The sequence below is a fragment of the Callospermophilus lateralis genome, chromosome 2 (assembly GCF_048772815.1).
Source record: "Callospermophilus lateralis isolate mCalLat2 chromosome 2, mCalLat2.hap1, whole genome shotgun sequence".
Lineage (NCBI taxonomy): Eukaryota > Metazoa > Chordata > Mammalia > Rodentia > Sciuridae > Callospermophilus > Callospermophilus lateralis.
The window spans coordinates 97,513,208-97,533,210 of record NC_135306.1 but is presented as its reverse complement, the minus strand read 5'-3'; the positions used below and the strand labels follow the sequence as shown (position 1 = coordinate 97,533,210).

At 38.1% G+C, this 20,003-nt stretch overlaps 1 protein-coding gene across 4 annotated transcripts in view; it reads left to right on the top strand.

Annotated features, from left to right (window-relative positions):
• Aplp2 (amyloid beta precursor like protein 2) overlaps positions 1–20,003 on the top strand; it is a 73,335-nt gene that overhangs the window by 26,371 nt on the left and 26,961 nt on the right. For all 4 annotated transcript variants that reach the window (XM_076846169.1, XM_076846167.1, XM_076846170.1 and 1 more), the window contains exons 2-3: positions 9,974–10,147; positions 11,021–11,144. In XM_076846169.1, the coding sequence (XP_076702284.1) occupies positions 9,974–10,147; positions 11,021–11,144 (298 nt within the window). The remainder of the gene's footprint in view (positions 1–9,973; positions 10,148–11,020; positions 11,145–20,003) is intronic.

Below are 20,003 nucleotides of genomic sequence, written 5' to 3'. Positions count from 1 at the left end.
ACTGCTTATTTATGATTGCCATCATTTTATGAAAAACATTTTAAAAAAATTATTAAAAACATTTTTAATAACAAAATAAAAGATACAGCCAGGTGCAGTGGTGAATGCTTCTGATCCCAGCTACTCAAGAGGCTGAGGCAAGAGGTCCATAACTTTTAGGCCAGCCTGGGCAACTTAGACCCTGTCTAAAAATCATACAACATCAGACCAGCTAGCAGAGTGCTTATAATTTGAGCACATTACACCAGGTTTGTGCTTAATATTCTGTAGAAAACCCTCCATCATAAAAATGTTTGTCATCTATGAAGCAATAAGAATGATTTAGAATGAACATATTTTATTGTTAGTATTTAATTGGTAGTCCTGCATTACTTGAAATCATTTCACCCTTTTAAGGTTTAGGCTAATTCATCTTTGTACATTCTCCCCAGTCCTTCACATGCAAACGACTGGGGGGAGGGCAGGTACTGGGGATTGAACTTGGGCACTCGACCACCAAGCCACATCCGCAGCCCTATTTTGTATTTTTATTTAGAGACAGGGTCTCCCTGCGTTGCCTAGTGCCTTGCTTTTGCTGTGTCTGACTTTGAATTTGCAATCCTCCTGTCTCAGCCTCTTTGGCCGCTGGGATTACAGATGTGCGCCACCATGCCTGGCCAGCACGTACACCCACTTACTAGGTGGCCAGTAAGTACAAAGATTAAGCCTACATCACACCATTTAGATCATCTTATACTAAAATCTCCTGAGAACCTGATCTCCGCAGTTAGCATGCCTTGCAAAGTATGACAAATGACAGCTTTGCTACATAGTCATAGTGAAATGTAGTTCAGTGAGGAAGAAGTCTTTATTTGCAAGATATGTTTCTCATGCATTAGAAGTTTTAGGAAAGTAGACTGTTGTTTGTTGTGGGATGAACCAAAGTCCAAAGTTAATATTGTAATTGTCTCACTGATTGAAATAAATGAAAATTTGGGTAGCACCATTTTGTGTTGCACAAAAGTAAACACTAAAGTGAAGAGCAATTCAGTAACTTTCGTGAGGTTGTTTAGCTAGTATGTAGAGGAAATATCTTTCAAGAAAATAAATTTAGAGAAATAATTTACATAGAGCTCCTTTATCACAGAAGTGTCTCAGTAGTAGTGACTACATATTCATTTGACTGCAGTTACCAGCCAGCGGGAAGGTGGGCCAGTCAGAAAATCAGCAGCTCCTAGTGATTTTCTTTTAAATGGTAGGGCCACGTTAAATTGTTCATGTAAACATTTGGTGATGGATTCTCATACCTTATGCATGTCTAGATTTAATAGGTAAAGAAGGAATGTCTAGTCTTTTAAACCCATTTCTTGTCATCATGGATTTTGGAGATGTATAGTCTCATGGAGGCTTCATGTGCTCTTCACTTGAGTGCCTGTAATTTAAGCCCCATTCTGTGTAATTGTGGCCAAGAGAATTAAATCTTCAGGAGCCAGTTCGATGATACTGGCTCTGTAACACGCATTGTGTTTAGTGCTTCTGTGCATTATCTTAATTTAATCTCCACAAATAGGCCTGAGAGGAATAGGTATGTTAGTAGCCCTATTTTACAAATGAAGAAATCTAAAGCCCATTATTATGACACCAGTGCTTGAAAAGTTCCTTCTGTGTGACAAGCACTATTTCAAACACTTCATCATCATTTTAGTAGAAGGAACAGGCTTAGAGAGATTAGGTGATTGCCATAGGTGGCATAGCTAGTCAGTGATGAAGCTGAAACTCAGTCATGGTTTGTATCTTAAAGCCATGTGCTTAGCTAACCCCTCATGCACTTCCTCTGAGGCACAAAGTGCAATGAAAAAAAAAAAAAAAACTACTGCCAGCCCAAGGTAATCCCTGGAGACTATACCCCTGGAAATCAGTTTCTGAGACTTCCTTTTTTATAATGACAGTTGGGAAAAAACACAGAAACTAGTGAAAAATTCATTTGTGAGAATATGAGTAAACACTGTTCTTCATCCTTTTTTTTTAATAAAAATATTGTCTACTTTCATTAACTTTATAAAAATTATATTTCAAAGTTATTTATAAAAGACTTTTGACTCTCATCTCACACATAGTGAAAAGCAGACCTGTATTAAATCATGGTTCTTGGATCTTTACCAGTGAAATCCAGATGGACAAATTACAGTGTTCCTATAAAAAGCCTTGGAGACAGGCTAAGCCATTTTCAATCTTGGAAATGATACCTCATTTATGCTTCAATATTTAAAGCTCTAATGAAAGCAGGGTTATTTGTATAAATTACTGCCTCCAAAATAATGCCCAACAGCTGGTATACATCTGTATAAGAATAATGGCCTTTAATACTTGGAGTTTTTCCTGTACACTTAATTTACCAATTTCTAATTAGAATTAAGTTCAAATGGAAAAAATAGGCCAAGCATTTTCAGTTGGTATAATGTAAACTATCCTTTTTTTTTTTTTTTTTTGGTACTGGTGTTCAACCCAGAGGTGCTTCACCGCTGAACCACATTCCCACCCCTTTTTATTTTTTGAGACAGATATCAGTTGCTTAGCCTGGCCTTGAACTTGTGATCCTCCTGCCTCAGCTTCCTGGGTTGCTGCGATTTAAAGGTGTGTGCCACCATGCCTGGCTCAAACTCCTTTTGTTGCCTAAACTTGAACATGCATAACAAGACGCTGTTCTGTCAGATAGTGGATTGAAATGTTTGAAGCCTGGAATTTATTTATTTATTTATTTATTTATTTATTTATTTTTTGGTTGAACCCAGGGCCTCGCACATGCTAGGCAAGCTCTATTCCCTATCCCTTTCATTTTCTTTTGAGATAGGATGTCACTAAGTTGCATGTTGACCTTGAACTTTGGAATCCTGCCTCAGCTTCCATAGTAGATGGGTTTACAGGCATTTATCACCAGGCCTGACTTGAAAGCCTGGGTTCCTCCCGCTTAAAAAGTTTCCATTTTTTGCTGCTGAAGATACTCCAAAGTTTGTAGTCACTCTTTTTATAGCAACCAAGGTGAAATTTCTTTATGTTAAGCCCTGGATCAGAATTGTAATAGACCTCTGAAACAAAATTTAATTATATGTATTAGGATATGTGCCTGTGTTTGGAATAAACAACATGCTTTTCAGGTATCAAACCTGCTTTGGTTACGCTTATTAGTTGCCTAATCTAAAAATGTGTTCTATCAGTCCCTACCAGACATTTTATTTTGAACTAATTTTAGACTTTTAAATAAAAATGGCAAAGATACTACTGAGTTCCTTGTGCCTTCCATTAATGATAACATCTTAAATAATTCAGAGCAATTATTTAAAACTAACAAACAAACAAAAAAACCAGCCAGGTGTGGTGGTGCTGCGCCTGTAATCCCAGCAGATCTGGAGGCTGAGACAGGAGGATCACAAGTTCAAAGCCAGTCTCAGCAACGGCGAGGTGCTAACCAACTCAGTGAGACCCTGTCTCTAAATAAAATACAAAATAGGGCTGAGGATGTGGCTTAGTGGCCGAGTACCTCTGAGTTCAATCCTTGGTATCCCCCAACACTCCCCCCCCCCCCCCCGCCCTGAAAAGAAAAAATTAGGAGAGTTACATTGGCCATTGGTACAGCTTATACAAATAATTGCTTCAGTTTCCCCACTTAAGTTCTTTTCCTATTCCAGGTTCGTGTCCAGGCTCCCACACTGCATTTACTTGTCATTTCTGCTTAGTCTTTTCTCTACTTGCAACCTCAGTGTTTTCTGATCAGTTGTTGTTGTTTTATTTTTTGGTTTTGTTTTGAAACTGGAGATGTAATCCCGGTCCTTACACATGCTAGGCAAGCACTTTACCATTGAGCTATGTCCCCAACCCTTGATCAGTATTCTTGAATGTTTTATTGCTGGTAAAGTTAACCTTTTTTTTTTTTTTTTTTTGTGTGTGTGTGTGTGTGTGTGGTCTTGGGGGTTGAACCCAGAGGTGCTTTACCACTTAGCTACATCCCCAGCCCTTTTTGTGACACAGGGTCTCTTTAAGTTGCTGAGGCTGGCTTCTAGCTTGTGATCCTCTTGCCTCAGTTTCCCAAGTATCTGGGATTACAGTAATGTACTACTGTGCCTGGCAACATTGGTGTTCTGATGGGTGCCTGTACTCTAAAGTAATTGCATTTCCTTTTGTAACTTAGAAATACCTTGGGGAGGGAGGGAAGGGAAGGGAGAGGGTATGGGGGTAGGAAAGATGGTGGAATGAGTGGACATCATTACCCTAAACATGTATGAAGACACGAATGGTGTGATTCCACCAGAGATATGAAAAATTGTACTTTATATGTGTAATATGAATTGTAATGCATTCTGCTGTCATATATAGCAAATTTAAATTTTTAAAAAAGAAATACTTTGGGGAAAATACTTTTAAAGTATGCTAAAAACAGGATTTATTTCACTTTATACAGTTAAGTAAATCTTTGTTGATGGTTTGTGGGCACAGATTAAGCCATTGTAGTTTATGAATCATGAAGTGTCTTTCAGCACTTGAATAAACAGGAATGAAAGTAGTATATAGGTTCTTCAAATCTTTTAATAGATTGCTCTTTACTGACTTTTTCTTTACAAAAAAAGAAAGGCCTTTGTGTAGGAATGTTGCATCTTTTTCAGTCATGAACCTCAAGTGGCACCTAGGCCTGTGAAGGCCTTTTTCATTAGTGTTTATTAGAACTGGAACTGTGTTGACTTGCCTTCAGAGGGTGGAGCATGTCTGTAAACCAGTGCCTTCCCATCCAGGAAAACATGGTTCTACCCTAAGTACTAGGATAGAACCCTGCTCTTTGGAATATGTTCTCTTTACAGTAGTTGGCATTTTCACAAACCCTGTAGCTGATTTGATTCTGGGGCAATAGCTTTAGTGAGGGTAGAAATAACTCGGCCTGTATGCTGGCTTTGGGGTGGGAGGGCTAGTGAGGTCCTGAGTGTATGTATAAAGGGAGAAGTAGGGATTAGGTGGCCCCAGTAGTAGTGTCTTTTGAAGCGGTGATTATAGGACTTGATTTATCATAGGTTCAGATTCAGATTTATTATATTTACATATTTATTGCTTAAAGTTATTTCAGGGTTTCAACCAAGTTACTAGAAGCAGTTTTTACCAAGTTGAATTTTGTCCTTGGATAGCTAAACTCTTTTCCCCAAGCTAAATTAATAAAATGGAATTTCTTATTAAGAATGAATTATTAAGTAAAGTGGAAGCACTGGCTAGGAAAGCAATTGATGCAATTTGTTTTCAAAGCTTAAAAGTGCTGCAATGTGCATAGATCACAAAGACTAGCTTAAGTGCCAACACATGGGGCATTAATTTTCTTTCATGGAGGATTCCAGGTTCACAGGAGCTCAGAAATGCTGACTTGGCAGTGAAATCCCATTTGTAACATGTTAGATTAGGAAACAGATTGATTTATATGTTGATGTAATGGATCAAGGCACAGTCTGTGCCTAAGAAAATGGAAAGCACATTAAATAAGAGCATTTTCAAAGGAGTCTAAAGGTTATAGAAAAAGTTACCCTATCATACACTAGGTAAGGATGGGGTGTGTTTGATTAGTTGATTCCTAGACATGGTCCGCAGAGTCTTTTTATATTTCAGATGATACCTTCTTGAGTCTCTCATAACCACAAGGATTAATCTTTCTGAACTCAGAAGTGAATCACTATAGCTTATTAGCTGTCTGGATTGATTCCAGTTACTCTCTTTTTCTTGGTGGTAACTGATGTGAGGATCTGTTGCTGCTTATCTCTTCTTCCTGTTGCTTTAACCTCTGGTATTTTAGATTCTCTTTAGAGATGATAATGCTGACCATTTCAGTGCAGAGATCAAATGCACTTACTACTGATGTATTGACCTCCGTGGCTAACTCATAAACTGAACATTTATACTGTTGGAACTCTTGTGGTCTTATAGCCAACAACCATAATGAGTAACATGTGGAACATAATCTTTGCTGATGAATGGCTGCCTGCACTAAATTTGACCACTTCAGGACTGTGGCTTGGGTGAGCTCATATAACAAATTGACACTTGTTTCTTACCTGTATCAGTTTTAGAATTTAAGGAATAAATGTTCTCTGCATTCCCCTCTATTATTTTGGGGATTGACTGGGGATTAGACTCAGCCACTCAACCACTGAGCAACATCTCCAGCCCCATTTTGTATTTTATTTAGAGACAGGGTCTCACAGAGTTGCTTAGCGCCTTGCTTTTGCTGAGCTAGTTTTGAACTCAGAATCCTCCTGCCTCAGCCTCCTGAGCTGATGGAATTACAGGTATGTGCCACCACACCTGGTCCTCTGTTACTCTACCACAAATCCTATTCAGTAGCTGTGTTGTTTAATGTTGAAAGTATACAAAGCCATAGAGAGAATTTAGGAAACACTGCTTAGAATCTTTTGCTAGTTTATTTGTAGTAAATTTAGGAAACATATCCTTCTGACCTTTCGTTTGACTTTCTCATATAACATTTATCATGTTTTAGATTTTCTTCATTTATTTCTATCTGGGCATTTCAAGTAGGGAAATAAAGAACTTAGGTGGGGAGGGAAGGGGAGGGGGGATAGTAGAGGATAGGAAAGGTAGCAGAATACAACAGTTACTAATAGGGCATTATGTTAAAATGTGGATGTGTAACCGATGTGATTCTGCAATCTGTATTTGGGGTAAAAATGGGAGTTCATAATCCACTTGAATCTAATATATGTAATATGAGATGTCAAGAGCTTTGTAATATTTTGAACAACCAATAAAAAAAAATAAAATATACTAAAGTGGAAAAAAAAAGAAAATGAATATTAACATGCTTTGAAATTGCAAAAAAAAAGAACTTAGGAAGAGTACTGGTTTTGCCTTTATCCCTGTATGTACCCATATTCTTCTGTATCATAATCCAGATTTCTAGCTACAATTCTTAACTATGGATCACAAAAGAAGAGCCTTCTCTCCTTTTTGTCATTCTGTTGGGGGTGAGATGCAGGGCCTCCCTCATGCTAAGCCCAAAAGAAGCCCTTCCTTTTGGTTCACATCTTGAACTTCATTTTAAGAATTAAACACATTTGTCTTGTGCATCCTCTGTACCTTTTAATGATTTGTTTACCTTAAACACATTGTTTGAATTTATAGTATTCCCTATAATTAAGTATGTGTTACTTTCTTTAGATAGCTTTAATTTTTTTCCCTTCTTTCAAGGAAGCAGGAATTCACATCAGTCTGTAAGCGTCATATGCAGTTTTACTGAAGGCATAGAACTTAGGGTCTTCTCTTTTAATAAATGATTGTTGATCACAGCAGGACTATAATCAGTTTAATTAATAAGGGTGCTAATTGTTTGTTGGATTTAATTGCAGTGTTTTCAAACCTTGATATATCTTGACAACATTTTAATTCCAAATTAGCTTTCTCTGAGTGATCTAACAGATATTTGTGTTTCCTTCTCCTAAGTGGAAAGGAGGTTGATTTTAATAAGCTCTGTTCTATTTTATTAGCAATTGTTGCTTGTTTCGTACTATACCTAATTTATAAATTAAACTTTATCATAGGTGTGTGTGTATGCATACAAAGAATATTATTCATCTGCTAGTAGAACACATCCCTGCAGATAAAGTTGGACCGCTGTAATAATAGATGCACTCCTGTGCCTGTTTCTTTGCAGGAGGCTTACCACCATAATTCCTAAATGGTATTTCCTGTCTATAATTTCTGAGATTATTAATAGTTAATATCTGGTCACAAAACAAGAGGCTACTGACCAAAGACTTTATGGAATATTTGATTATTGTTGGATAAAAATAGTTCATGGAATCCCTTTTGTTTTAAAAGAATTGATCTTCCTACCTACCTGCCTGCCTGCAGTGTTAGTGATTTAACCCAAGGCTTCTCTACCACTGAGCTACATCCCCAGCCTTGTTTTTTTTTTTTTAAATTCCTTTGAAATAGGTCTTGTTAAGTTGCCAAGGTTGGGCTTGATCTTGTGACACTTCTGCCTCATCCTCTTTAGTTGCTGGAATCTACAGACATGTAATGAAGAATGGACTAAAAGGAAATAAGAATGTAAGCAGGGAAATGCCTCAGGAAGTCAGAGGTGCACAGTCCAAAGAAGGAGAATGGTAGCTTGGGTCAACTCAGCTAAGATAAGTCTTTGTGTGTTGCCCAAGCTGGCCTCAAACTCCTGGGCTTGTGCAGTCCTTCTGCCTCAACTTCCCAAGTACCTTGAGCAGTAGACACAAATTTTTCCCAGCTCAGGAATTCCCTTTTGGTATTGTTTCCATGAATGATGTCACCACATATTGAGTAATACAGACTATGGTAGTTGGTTTTGCATCACTGTAATAAGATATCTGAGATAATCAAACTAAAAAGAGGAAAGGATTATTTTGGCTCAGTTTAGAGGTTTCAGAATATGGTTAGTTGGGCCCTGTTCTTTTGGGCCTGTGGCATGGCAGAACATTATGGTAGGACTGCATGGCAGAAGAAATTGTTCACCTCATGGTGGGATCCCAGTGTCTTTTTAAGGGCATGCCCCCAGTGACCTAGCTTCCTCCCACTAGGCCCCACCTCCTAAAGGTTCCACCACTTTGCAGTAACACTACAGGCTGGTCACTAAACTTTTAATACGTAGGCCTTTTACGGGACGATGGAGATCTAAATAGTGACACAAGCCAAATTTTACATCCTCCTCTTCCTCCACATTTAATCTATCTTCAGGACTTACTTATTTTCCTTTTGTCCTTCTCTAGAATCTCTGTGCTTACTTTAGCCCAAGCTACCATCATCCTTTTGTACTGTGCACCTCTGACTTTCTGAGGCATTTCTTTGTTTACACTCTGCTTTCCTTTTAATCATTCTTCATATTGCAACCAGGAAAAGCAACCGAGTTACTATTGAAAGTAGTAACTTTGTGCTTAAAATCTCTCACACTTCTAGTGAAGTAGACAAATTCTTGGGCTGGGGTTGTACCTCAGTGGTAGAGTGCTTGTCTAGCACATTTGAGGCACTGGGTCTTATCCTCAGCACCATATAAAAATAATTAAATAAGGGTATCATGTTCATCTGTAACTAAAAAAATTTTTTTAAAAGACTGAAATTTTTTCCATCTACAGATTGTCTAGAACTAATTCTGCATTCCACTCTACCTTTTCTCTACCTCATGGTCTACATTTTCTCCATGGGAGATGCTCAAAGCTCTGCTCAAGCCTCACTTTTTTTTCCCAGGAAGATTCTTTGATCATCTTTCTACTGAAGATTGGGTTAGATACCTTTCTATTATTATTATTTTAAAATTTTTGTAGTTGTAGATGGACAGAATGCCTGTATTTATTTTTATGTCGTGCTAAGGATCAAACCCAGTGCCTCACACATGCTGGGCTAGCACTCTGCCATTGAGATGACCTTTTTGTATATTTTCTGAGCACTCTTCACTTTTCCTTCTTAGAACTGGGAATGTAATCACACATTTTTGTGTGAATTTTGACTTCGTGTATTACATCAGAAACTGAGAGAGTGGGGCCATGACTTCTTGCTTATCCTTGTGTGCTAAGCATTAAGCACATTGCCTTCAAAATAATTGCTCAATAAAAATTTTATTGTTGTATGTGTGAATTAAGTAAAATCACTGGGACTTGAGCCATTCTCTATTTTTGTGACTTATTATATTGAAGAAGTGAATAGATTTGCTTGTAGTAGGGCAGGTACAGTCAGGTTTCTTAGGTTACAAGTATCCCAGGTTGAAACTGGGGTTTGGATTTCTCATTGACCTTTCTCTTTAGCCAAAGATGTCCAGAGGTCATTTTAAAATTCTGGATCTCTTCCTGTGGAAAGGGTTTGTATATGAAGATAAAAATAGTAAATAACAAAGTTTATCAAAAGATCAGTTTTGTCACAAACCACTGAATGACTGTGCTGCCACCCTCTTTGGAGTAAACCTGGACTTTCCCCCCACCCCACTCTTTGGTAGGCTCTTGCAGCCAATGCTGGAACAGGATTTGCTGTTGCAGAGCCACAAATTGCAATGTTCTGTGGGAAGTTAAATATGCATGTGAACATCCAGACTGGGAAATGGGAACCTGACCCAACAGGCACCAAGAGCTGCTTTGGAACAAAAGAAGAAGTTCTTCAGTACTGTCAGGAGGTAAGATTGTTGCCAGGCAGCTAAAACTTACCCCACCCCTGGGGTCAGGATTGAATTTGTTTACCTTGGAAATAGATATGATGCCAATAACTGGAGCCCAGGCCTTTTGCTTCTAAATGTCTGGTATGACTGAGGTCTCTCAAAGGCTTTGCCTGTGTGTGCTGTGAGGTCTCAGTTCTTTCCAGAAGGAATACTCCAGAAACTTGGCAAGTGCTGTAGAAGCAGAGCTTGCTACTTTTGTCTTCCTACCAGTCTTGGGAAGATGGAAAGCAAAATATCATGTGTAAGTCTGCTTGTTTTCTACTTGCTAATAGAAAGTCACCAGTATTGTAATTGATCATCTCATATCTGAGTCAGCTTCCCTTTTGGTCCAAAGAGAAAAGGTCTTTCAAAGAAAATGAGATGCTTTAACTTACCAAGGCCAACATATAGGGCCAGGAATGAAATTTTGTTCTGTAATTTTAACAGATACTTCCATAGACTTGCCTTACCTAAAGAGGTTCATGAACTCAGTGATTTACTCATGCCCTGTAGAGGAACTTGATATCCAGTTGGATTTGTTTTGGGATGAAAGCCTGCTGCTTTTGTTTGTCCTTAAATACAGATTCCTTTTTAAAAGAGAATGCATGGGAGCAGTCAGAAATGTAACCTATCAAAGGAAAACTAATAGTTTATGTCTTTTTTATTTGGTGACTTTAGTTGGAACCACAGGGGTGGTGGAGTGAAACTTCAGATTTATGTAGGATAAGATTAGAGCCTGAGTAATCTTAAATACTTATCCTAACTTGAAAGTGCATGTCCAGCTGCAGGTCAATTTATTGTATGTGCATGTTTTTGTTTTTGTGTTTTTGTGTTTGTTTTTTTCCTTAACAGATGTATCCAGAACTGAAGATCACAAATGTGATGGAAGCAAACCAGCCTGTCAGTATTGACAATTGGTGCCGGAGGGACAAAAAACAGTGCAAGAATCACATTGTTATACCTTTCAAGTGTCTTGGTAAGTGTTTTGAGTTACTTTTGACATCTCCCTCATCTTTAAATTTAACTTTTTCTAGACATAACAGTGAAGTATCTGCATCTGTTAAGATGAACTTACGAGGGAATTTGTCTTTTGGATAGGCAGCACTTTCCTATGTTGGTGGTTGACTTCTCAGTGATTACTAACTGCCTTTTCCATTGTAGGTGTTCTCAGTCTCTAGAGTAAGAGTACTGCCCAAGAGCAGTTCAGCTTTTCCCTCACATTAACAATTTGAAATTAGTGTTTTACAATGATAGTAGAGAGGGGTGATAGTAGAAAGTAGTCCAAGGAAAAGAGTCTTTGTTTCCCTTACTTGAACCGCATTTGTACTGTTAGGTAGTGTTCGGGAGAAGGAAAAGTGACTCATAGTAAGTAACAGGTGTCAGGGCCAGATGCTTTGGAACCCACCATTCTGATGGGTTTGGGACTTACTGAGGTGTTTATGACTCCATTGATGGCATTAGCATTTAGAGCCAACTTAAATAAAGCTGTGATAGTATATTATTCAGCAACAGTGTTAGTGAGTAGTCATCCTAACCATTCCTCATCTGACACATTCCATATTTGGTCATAGATGATTAAAGGGACAAAAAATGGGTTTAAATGATTCACGATAATTGTGTGTGTGTGTGTGTGTGTGTGTGTGTGTGTGTGTGTGTTATTTTGCTGGGAATTGAACCCAGGGCCTTGTGCAGGGGAGGCAAGCACTCCACCGATTGAGCTATATCCCCAGCCCAGATCCATGATAATCTTTTTTTTTTTTTTTTTTTTTAAAGAGAGAATTTTTTAATATTTATTTTTTAGTTTTTGGCGGACACAACAACTTTGTTTGTATGTGGTGCTGAGGATAGAACCCGGGCCGCACGCATGCCAGGCGAGTGCGCTACCACTTGAGCCACATCCCCAGCCCCCCATGATAATCTTAACATAAATTTGGCATCAACAGTGACATCCTGAGGAGTTCTGTAGATATATCTATTTTGAGCTGTCAGTTAAACTTATTTCCCTCCCTCTCTTTAAAACATTTCCTTAAACTACAGACAGCAGCAGAGTAGAATGCTATTTTTCTTTGCCTAACATCGAGCAAGCAAATAATAGGAAGAATCAGCACTTGAAGGAACAGTATTTAAAATACTGAGCAATTAACTTAGTTTTAAGAGCACTCAGTAGGGAGAAAGAGGGACAGTGTGCATGCTTTGACATTTACTTTAAAACTGAGCATCTTGCAGTAGTGTGAAACTTGTCAAAATTTTTGTATGATGCATTTTAAGGATATTCTTTCCTTCCATTTGACTCTGTGAAATCTCTGCCTATGAGGTTTCATTCATCATCTGTAACATTTTCAACTACAAGTGAAACATGATAAACATAAATGTGTGTGTGTATATGTGTGTTGCCATGCTGAATATTGTACCCAGGGCCTTATGCATTCTGGGCAAGCACTCTTGACCTCTAAGCTACATCCCCAGGCTAAGAGGTTATGTTTGAATATTTGTGGACAATAAATAGAAAGTACTTAAAAATTATTTCTTTTGCATCCTTACCCCTAAAGATTTTACATTCTGATCTTCCTATTTGTTCTTGTTAATTACCAGCTTTACTGTACAAGTAGACTTCCAAGTGAACCTGGGACCTATGATTCTTCTATTATCATTTATCTCCCCATATCCATTTCAGTTTTCTTTTTTTTTTTTTAAACCATGGATTAAATACAGGGCCACTTAACCACTGAACCACATCCCCAGCCTTTTGAGACAGTATCTCACTAGGTTGCTTACAACCTTACTCAGTTGCTGAAGCTAGTTTTGAACCACTGATCCTCTTGCCTCAGCCTCCTGAACTGCTGGGATTATCAGCCACCATGCCTGTCTCATTTCAGTTTTCAAGTCAGCTTGATTTTTACCTCTTATATATGGCTTATATCCATGATTCCAGGATTTGCAAGAAACTGAAAAGGACATATTTTATTTGCAGGATATATTTTATTTGCAAGGGAAACGTGACATATGCCAGATGTTCTTCAGACTGTTATCTGGAGGTAGTTTTATTTCAACATTATTTATCTTGTGAAAACTTCATATCTTTATGAAGCTGTGTTTTCAGTGGTTCCTGTGGAAAAAAGCAAGCATACCAGTAAAATCACTTTAGAAGAAGAAACAAGGGCCGTGATATTCAGTCTGATTGCAGTGTGGAGGGAGTTGTGCAGTGCCCAAAATGCACTTAATGGTTGGACACAGATACTTATTTAGTTTGTTTTTTGACCTAACTGCTTACCTTTAATGTGTTTTTTAGTTGTAGATGGATACACGATACCTTCATTAATTAATTATTTTTTGAATGTGGTTCTGAGACTCAAACCCAGTGCCTCACACATGCAAGGCAAGCATTCTACCACTGAGCTACAGGCCCAACCCCTCTTTAAGTATTTTTTTGGCCTAGGGGTGCTATGAAAAAATTGAGATACTTGGGGTGCTGTGAGTTGAGGAAATTTGTAAATTTCTGGATTATGTCCTCTATCAGATTCTCACTGCTCTAACTCAGGCTTTGGTCACTTCTTGTCTCCATCATGACAGCAGCCTCCACATATTTCTCTGTTCCGTCGTCCAGTCTGTTGCCCTTATGGTGATCCAAAGTGAAAATAAAGTTATGTCTCTCCTGTATGTAAAACTCTTTAGCATCTCTTCTTTACCTAAAATAATTTTGAAATTTCTTAGTATAGCTTTAAAACTCCATAATCTGTTGGGCACAGTGGTGTATATCTGTAAATCCAGCTACTTAAGAGGGTGAGAGAGGAGGATCATAAGTTCAAGACCACCTTGAGCAAGTTAGTGAGACCTGTCTCAAAAGGAAAAGGGCTGGAGGTGTAGCTCAATGGTAGAGTAACCATACCTGAGGCCCTGGATTCATTTCTTAGTACAAAATAAAAATAAAAATCACCTTCCATAACTTGCTGAACCTTGACTTTAACCCTGCCTTGTCATCTACCACTTCTTGTTCCATGCTTCATTTAGTGTATGCATTTTTGAGAGGAATGTCACAGAATTTTTTGACATTGTATTAGCAGTTGTGTGATGTCAATTTGTTGTGTTATCCTTGATCATGTTTATCTGCTGGCTAAGATGTTGTTTTGGTTTGGATAAGAGATGATCTGTTAATGCAATCAAGTGATTGGATTATGAGAGTCTGTCCTAGTTTGAATGGACTGACTGGGTGGGTAACCATAGGCATGTGGGACATGGCTGAAGGAGCTATGTTACTGGGCTTGTGCCCCCTTCTATCTCCTCTATCTGTTTCCTGGCTACCATGAGGGAAGCAGCTTCCCTTCATCACACACTTCCCATGATATGCTGCCTCACTTTGGACTGAGACCTCTGAAACTGTAAGCCCCAAATAAACTTTCCCTCTAACTATTTTTTTGTAGGGTACTTTGGTCATAGGGATGCAAAAGCTTAACTAAAACAGATGGTTTTCCATTTCAGTTGTTTTATATGTATTCATTTTCCAGATCTGATCTGTGGAAACCATTTTATGCTGTTTTCCTGTATCCTTTTAACATATCCCTGTCTTTCTTTGAGGGCTTACTTGCCTGGTACAAAAGATTCTCTTAAGTGCATTCTGAATTTTCCCTTGCCCATGCCTGGAGTAAGCCATTTCTTCTTTGATTTCTTAATGGGACTGGTAGCAGTGTTCAGGATTTGGGGTCCTGGGGATCTGGGCATTAGGAATGCTTACTGCTGCCAAGGGTGGTGTTGCTTCTAGGCGCACCAATAAACGAAGCTAAGAAATATATGTATGTATTACATGTCCAGATGTACAAAAATCTACGTTGCCTTATCGACCTGTGAATGCATATTAAAACCAGTGAGCTGGATGCTATGGTGCACGCCTATAATCCCAGCATTTGGGGAGGTTGAGACAAGAGGATTGTGAGTTTGAAGCCAGCCTCAGCAAAAAAAAAAAGCAAGGCACTAAGTAACTTAATGAGACCCAGTCTCTAAATAAAATACAAAAAGGGCTGGGAATGTGGCTCAGTGGTCCAGTGTCCTTGAGTTCAATCCCTGGGAACCACCTCCTACCCCTCCCTGTCCCCCAAAACAACACAAACTAACAACAACAACAACAAAAAAAAAAAGGCTTCAAAGTGATAGCTCAGATTCCTGTATTCTCAGTATATTTTCTTCTTTGCCTGCTATTCCCACAACCAAATCTTGGCTTTTTTAAAAATTGGGTTTGTTGAGGTATTATTCACATGCTATACAATTTACTCATTTAAAAGTATGCAGTTTGACTGGAGATGGTTGCACGTACTTATAATCCCATGACTCAGGAAGCAGAGACAGGATGATCGAAAGTTCCAGGCTCTGTGAATGTAGCTCAGTGGTGAAATGTCCCTGGATTCAGCCCCACCCCCAAGTTTAAAAAAAAAAAAAAGAATGCTATATGTTGAAAGAGTGATTGCAATAGGGTGGTTGGCTTAAATCCTGAAATCTCCTTTAATATATTGCTGCCTAGCAAATCCAAAGCATAGGCCAGCCAGAGGAAGGGTGAAGAAATGGGGAACTGGGGAAAACAAGCTATGTATGTATTGATTGGGTGCCTTTATTAATTGATTTGGATATCACAGTGTTCTTACCTCTGTTTCTGGGCACTATTTTTGTTTGCTTGTTATTGTTTTTATTGGGTAGTATATATCTTTTTTTCTTTTCTCTCTCTCTCTCTCTCTCTTTTTTTTTTTTTTTTTTTTTTGTACCAGGGATTGAACCCAGCGTTGCTTAACAGACCAGCTTTTTTTTTTTTATATCTTATTTAGAGAGAGGTTCTTACTGAATTGCTTAAGGCCTCAGCCTCCCAAGCCTCTGGGATTACAGATGTGTGCCATTGAGCCTGACTGCTAGGTAGAATCTTTATTACAGTTGATTAAGTTACTGATAGTGTTCATAATAAGTCCAGGGTTGGATTGTCTGAAGTTTTATGATGCTGCATGTCTATCAGTGTGGCTCTTTTAAATGTTGTATAGTAAATTTGGTGAGAAGGAACAGTTGAATAATCTTCTCCCTCCTCAAAATGAACCTTGTATCTTACATTACTACTGCCTCCTGGTTATCTATAATATATATAGATAACCTACCACTATATATATATATATATAGTTAATCTACCACTGAGATTACATATACACACACACACACGTACACATATACATATACATACATACATACATGATAATAGTGACCCAAGTAGAACAGAGTAGGTGATGTGAGAAGAAGCAAAATTGACACCTGGGGATATAACTCAGTGGCAGAGCACTTGATTACTTTGTATGAGGTCCTGAGTTCAATCCTCAGTACTTGGGGGTGGGAATGGGGGGTGGTTTAAAAAAAAATGCAGCAAAATTGTAGGTACTGGTGGTGGTGGGGAGTTTAGTCATTTCTGACATTTGTATGTATACTGACCCCTGAGAGTTTTATAAGTTCATGACTGATTTTGTTTTGGGTTATATTTGGATGGAGATTTGGACAGGGAATGTTACTGCACTGGAAAGACTACCAGAAAATTTCCCATTTAATAACTAAATCAAAACCAGTCTCAGGCTTTGAGATGCAGTCTTCAGCAGTTGTAGGTAGGTTGCAGTAACTTGCTTTTCATTGTAGGTGTTCCTTTGCAAGTCCTGTAGTCTTTGAATTCACAGTGGCCCCAAACATTATCTCTGTTGACAGTGTGGACCCTTGTGCTAGGTGAATGTTTCTGCTTGGATCCTTCAGTTCTTGGAGCACTCTTTACCTCAGAGATATCTACCAAAGATGGCTCCTACTTATTGCTTTAGGCTGTTTTCTTCCACCTGGGCAGTATCCTCCAAGAGTTCCATAAATGTATTCCTTTCAGCTGGAGAGTACTTTTGCTGTATGTTTGTTTACACACGTGGATGTTAGTGTTGGGGGCTTTCCCCAGTAGATAAACAGCCTTTGTTTTTCTGAAAGGAATTTCAGCAACTCTGAAAAAGCTTTAAAACCTGGAAGGCTGCCATGCCCCTGCTGGAGTGAGGTGGCATGAAAGAAAAACTGAATCTCAGAGAGTGAATAGAGTGAAAAGAGGTTGGAGATTAAGTCACAACTGAAGCTGTAGGTTAGGTTTTGCTGTATTGCCTTATGCATTGAACAGCAAAAACAATATAGCTTTATGTTTGTGTAGTGGCTTAGAAAAAAATAGCCGTTATATTGTGCTCCAGCAGGTTAAACTGAAGATTGTTACCACAACTTGCATATAAACTTTTAAAGTGATACCAAACCATTTTCAGTGTTATATAAAACTGACTGAATACTGATCTTTCTCCATAGATTTCCCCCCCAGAAGCTTCTGATAAGTGGTTTTAACAAAGGCAGAAAGTAGTAATAAATTGATAGAACGGATGCTGGGATTGAAATGTGTTTCCTCTTTTAGTTTACTTTTTAGTAGTTTGTTTTTCAACAAATGAAGTATGAGGTGTGGGGGAGGGGGCAAAAAGTCATTTCCATTTCTGAACTCAGTCAGCCTGACTAACATTTTGGTGTGTAAGTGAAAATAGTTTTCTTTGGATACATGTAGAAATGTGTATGCTTTGAGATTCCTCCCCCGACTCCAAAATCAGGCACAGTGGTGCACAACTGTAATCACAGATACTTTAGAATTTTGCATGGGAAAATCACAAGTTCAAGGCCAGCCTGGGCAACTGTAGTGAGACCTATCTCAAAACAAAACAACACAACACCCCCTCCCCATTTGTTTTTTTTCTCAGTGGGATCATACTCTATATGTGCTTCTTTTTAAGTTCAGATTTAATAAACATCTATTACGTGTTACATGCATCTTTGGGTAAGAAACAAACCTGGTCTTAGAAGTTAACCACCCTAAGTGAGAGAGCTTAGGGATATATGGGGTATGTTTATTACTTTTGTTTAATGCTTTTAAAGATAATATAATGCTTTTAAAGATATATGGTAGTGAAATTGCTGTTTTAATTTTTTCAGTGTTGTAATTATCTGTATAAAACAAAAATAAAGTGCATTAACTATTGCTTCACTATAGATTGCTTTACAATTATGGTTGTATAGTTTACTTTGTGTAAAAGTAGTTGGGCAAGATTTTAAAATAACATTAACATCAATAGTTAAAACTTACAATTAATAGTAACTGATTGGTTTGGTTTTTGTTCTCAATTTCTTTTGTGTCAGAAAGATGAGGCCATTAATCCTTAGAATAAGAGATGGGAACTGAGGTACAGGCAGGTTAAATAATTTGCCTAAAATCACTCTACTAGTAAAGAACAGTGCTGAGATTGAACCCTGGTGTTTAATCCTGTATACCCTATCCCTTAAGTATATGCTTTTGTTGTTTTTTATCATAAATTAACAAGACAAAAAATGCCTAGGTGATACAAAATTGTCAATTAAACAATGTTAGTTGATGATTTGGATGTCAGAATTTAAGTAGTTAGATTGAATTGCATTTAGATTGAATATCAGAGTTGGTTTTCCTAATAGAAGAGATCTTTTTTTACCACTGCATTTTTTTGTCATTTTTAAACGAAATGAAGTTGTATGTCCAATTGATTGGTAAAGCTTGTGTAATATAGGCACTGACTGCTCTAGGGCCTTCAGGGTCCTTGGAAGCAGCACTCTATCTAGCTTACCTTGGCATTCCTGATTTCATGTCAAATGGGGCAATTTGACTCCAAAAGTCCATGTACTGATAGTGCTATGAAAACGTGTGTAACACTGTTTTCATGCTGGGAAATTATTTCCCGTTCCAAGTTAAAACACAAGGAACCACATCCTTCCCCTTTTAAAAGCAGCAACTCCCTTCTTGAATCAGCAGGATAGTAGAAGGACTGACTTTACTTTTGTACCATTTTTAATTTTTTCTCCCCTTTACTGCAGATGTTAGCCTGCCTGCTTTTTTCTCCCATGTCCCTACAAAATGCAAAACACATATCCCTCCTTTTGTCTCTTTTCCTCTACTTAGATCCTTTATGGAGCATGTGGCTAATGAATCAGATTCACCTGGGAAGCAAATTACTGAGTTTACCCTTATACTACTGAATCAGAATTTAAGCAGTAATGCAGTGAGACAGACAGACAGACACACACACCCCACTCAGCATTTTATTATGGAAAATTACAAACATATTCAAACAGAGATAGTAGTATTGTAAACCCACATTGCCCAGCTATATAATGGTCATCAGTTCAGGAGCCAGGATCACTTTATCTATGCTCTTGCCCCTCAGCCCTGCTTATCTGGGTGATAACACCACCCCCCCGCACCCCCCCCCAAAAAATGTAGAATTAAAGAAAAAAAATATGATAGTGAATACCTTTATGCTCTTTACCTGGATTATCCAATTTTGCCTAATTTATTTGTGTGTGTATGGGGGTACTTTTTGGTTGCTCAACCATTTGAAAGTAAGTTGGGACATCCTAAAAGTTCACTTCTAAATGCTTTACTTTGTGTTTCCTAAGACCAAGGGCATTCTCCTTTGTAATGATAATATATTTACTACTTTTGGAAGTTTCTGTAAGTATTCAAATAATGCCCTTTATAGCCTCTTATATTTTATTTTATTTTATTTTTGTGTGTGTGGTCTTAGGGATTGAACACAGGGCTTTGTGCATGCGAGGTGAGCACTCTATCAACGGAGCTATATCCCCAGCCCTTTATAGCATCTTTTAAAAGAAAAATCACACATTACATTTGATCTAGAACAGCTCCTCAGTCTTTATGTTTATAAATATTTAATGACAGTGACATTTTTTGAATCCAAGCCATTTGTTTAACAGAATATTCCAGAATTTGGATTTGTCT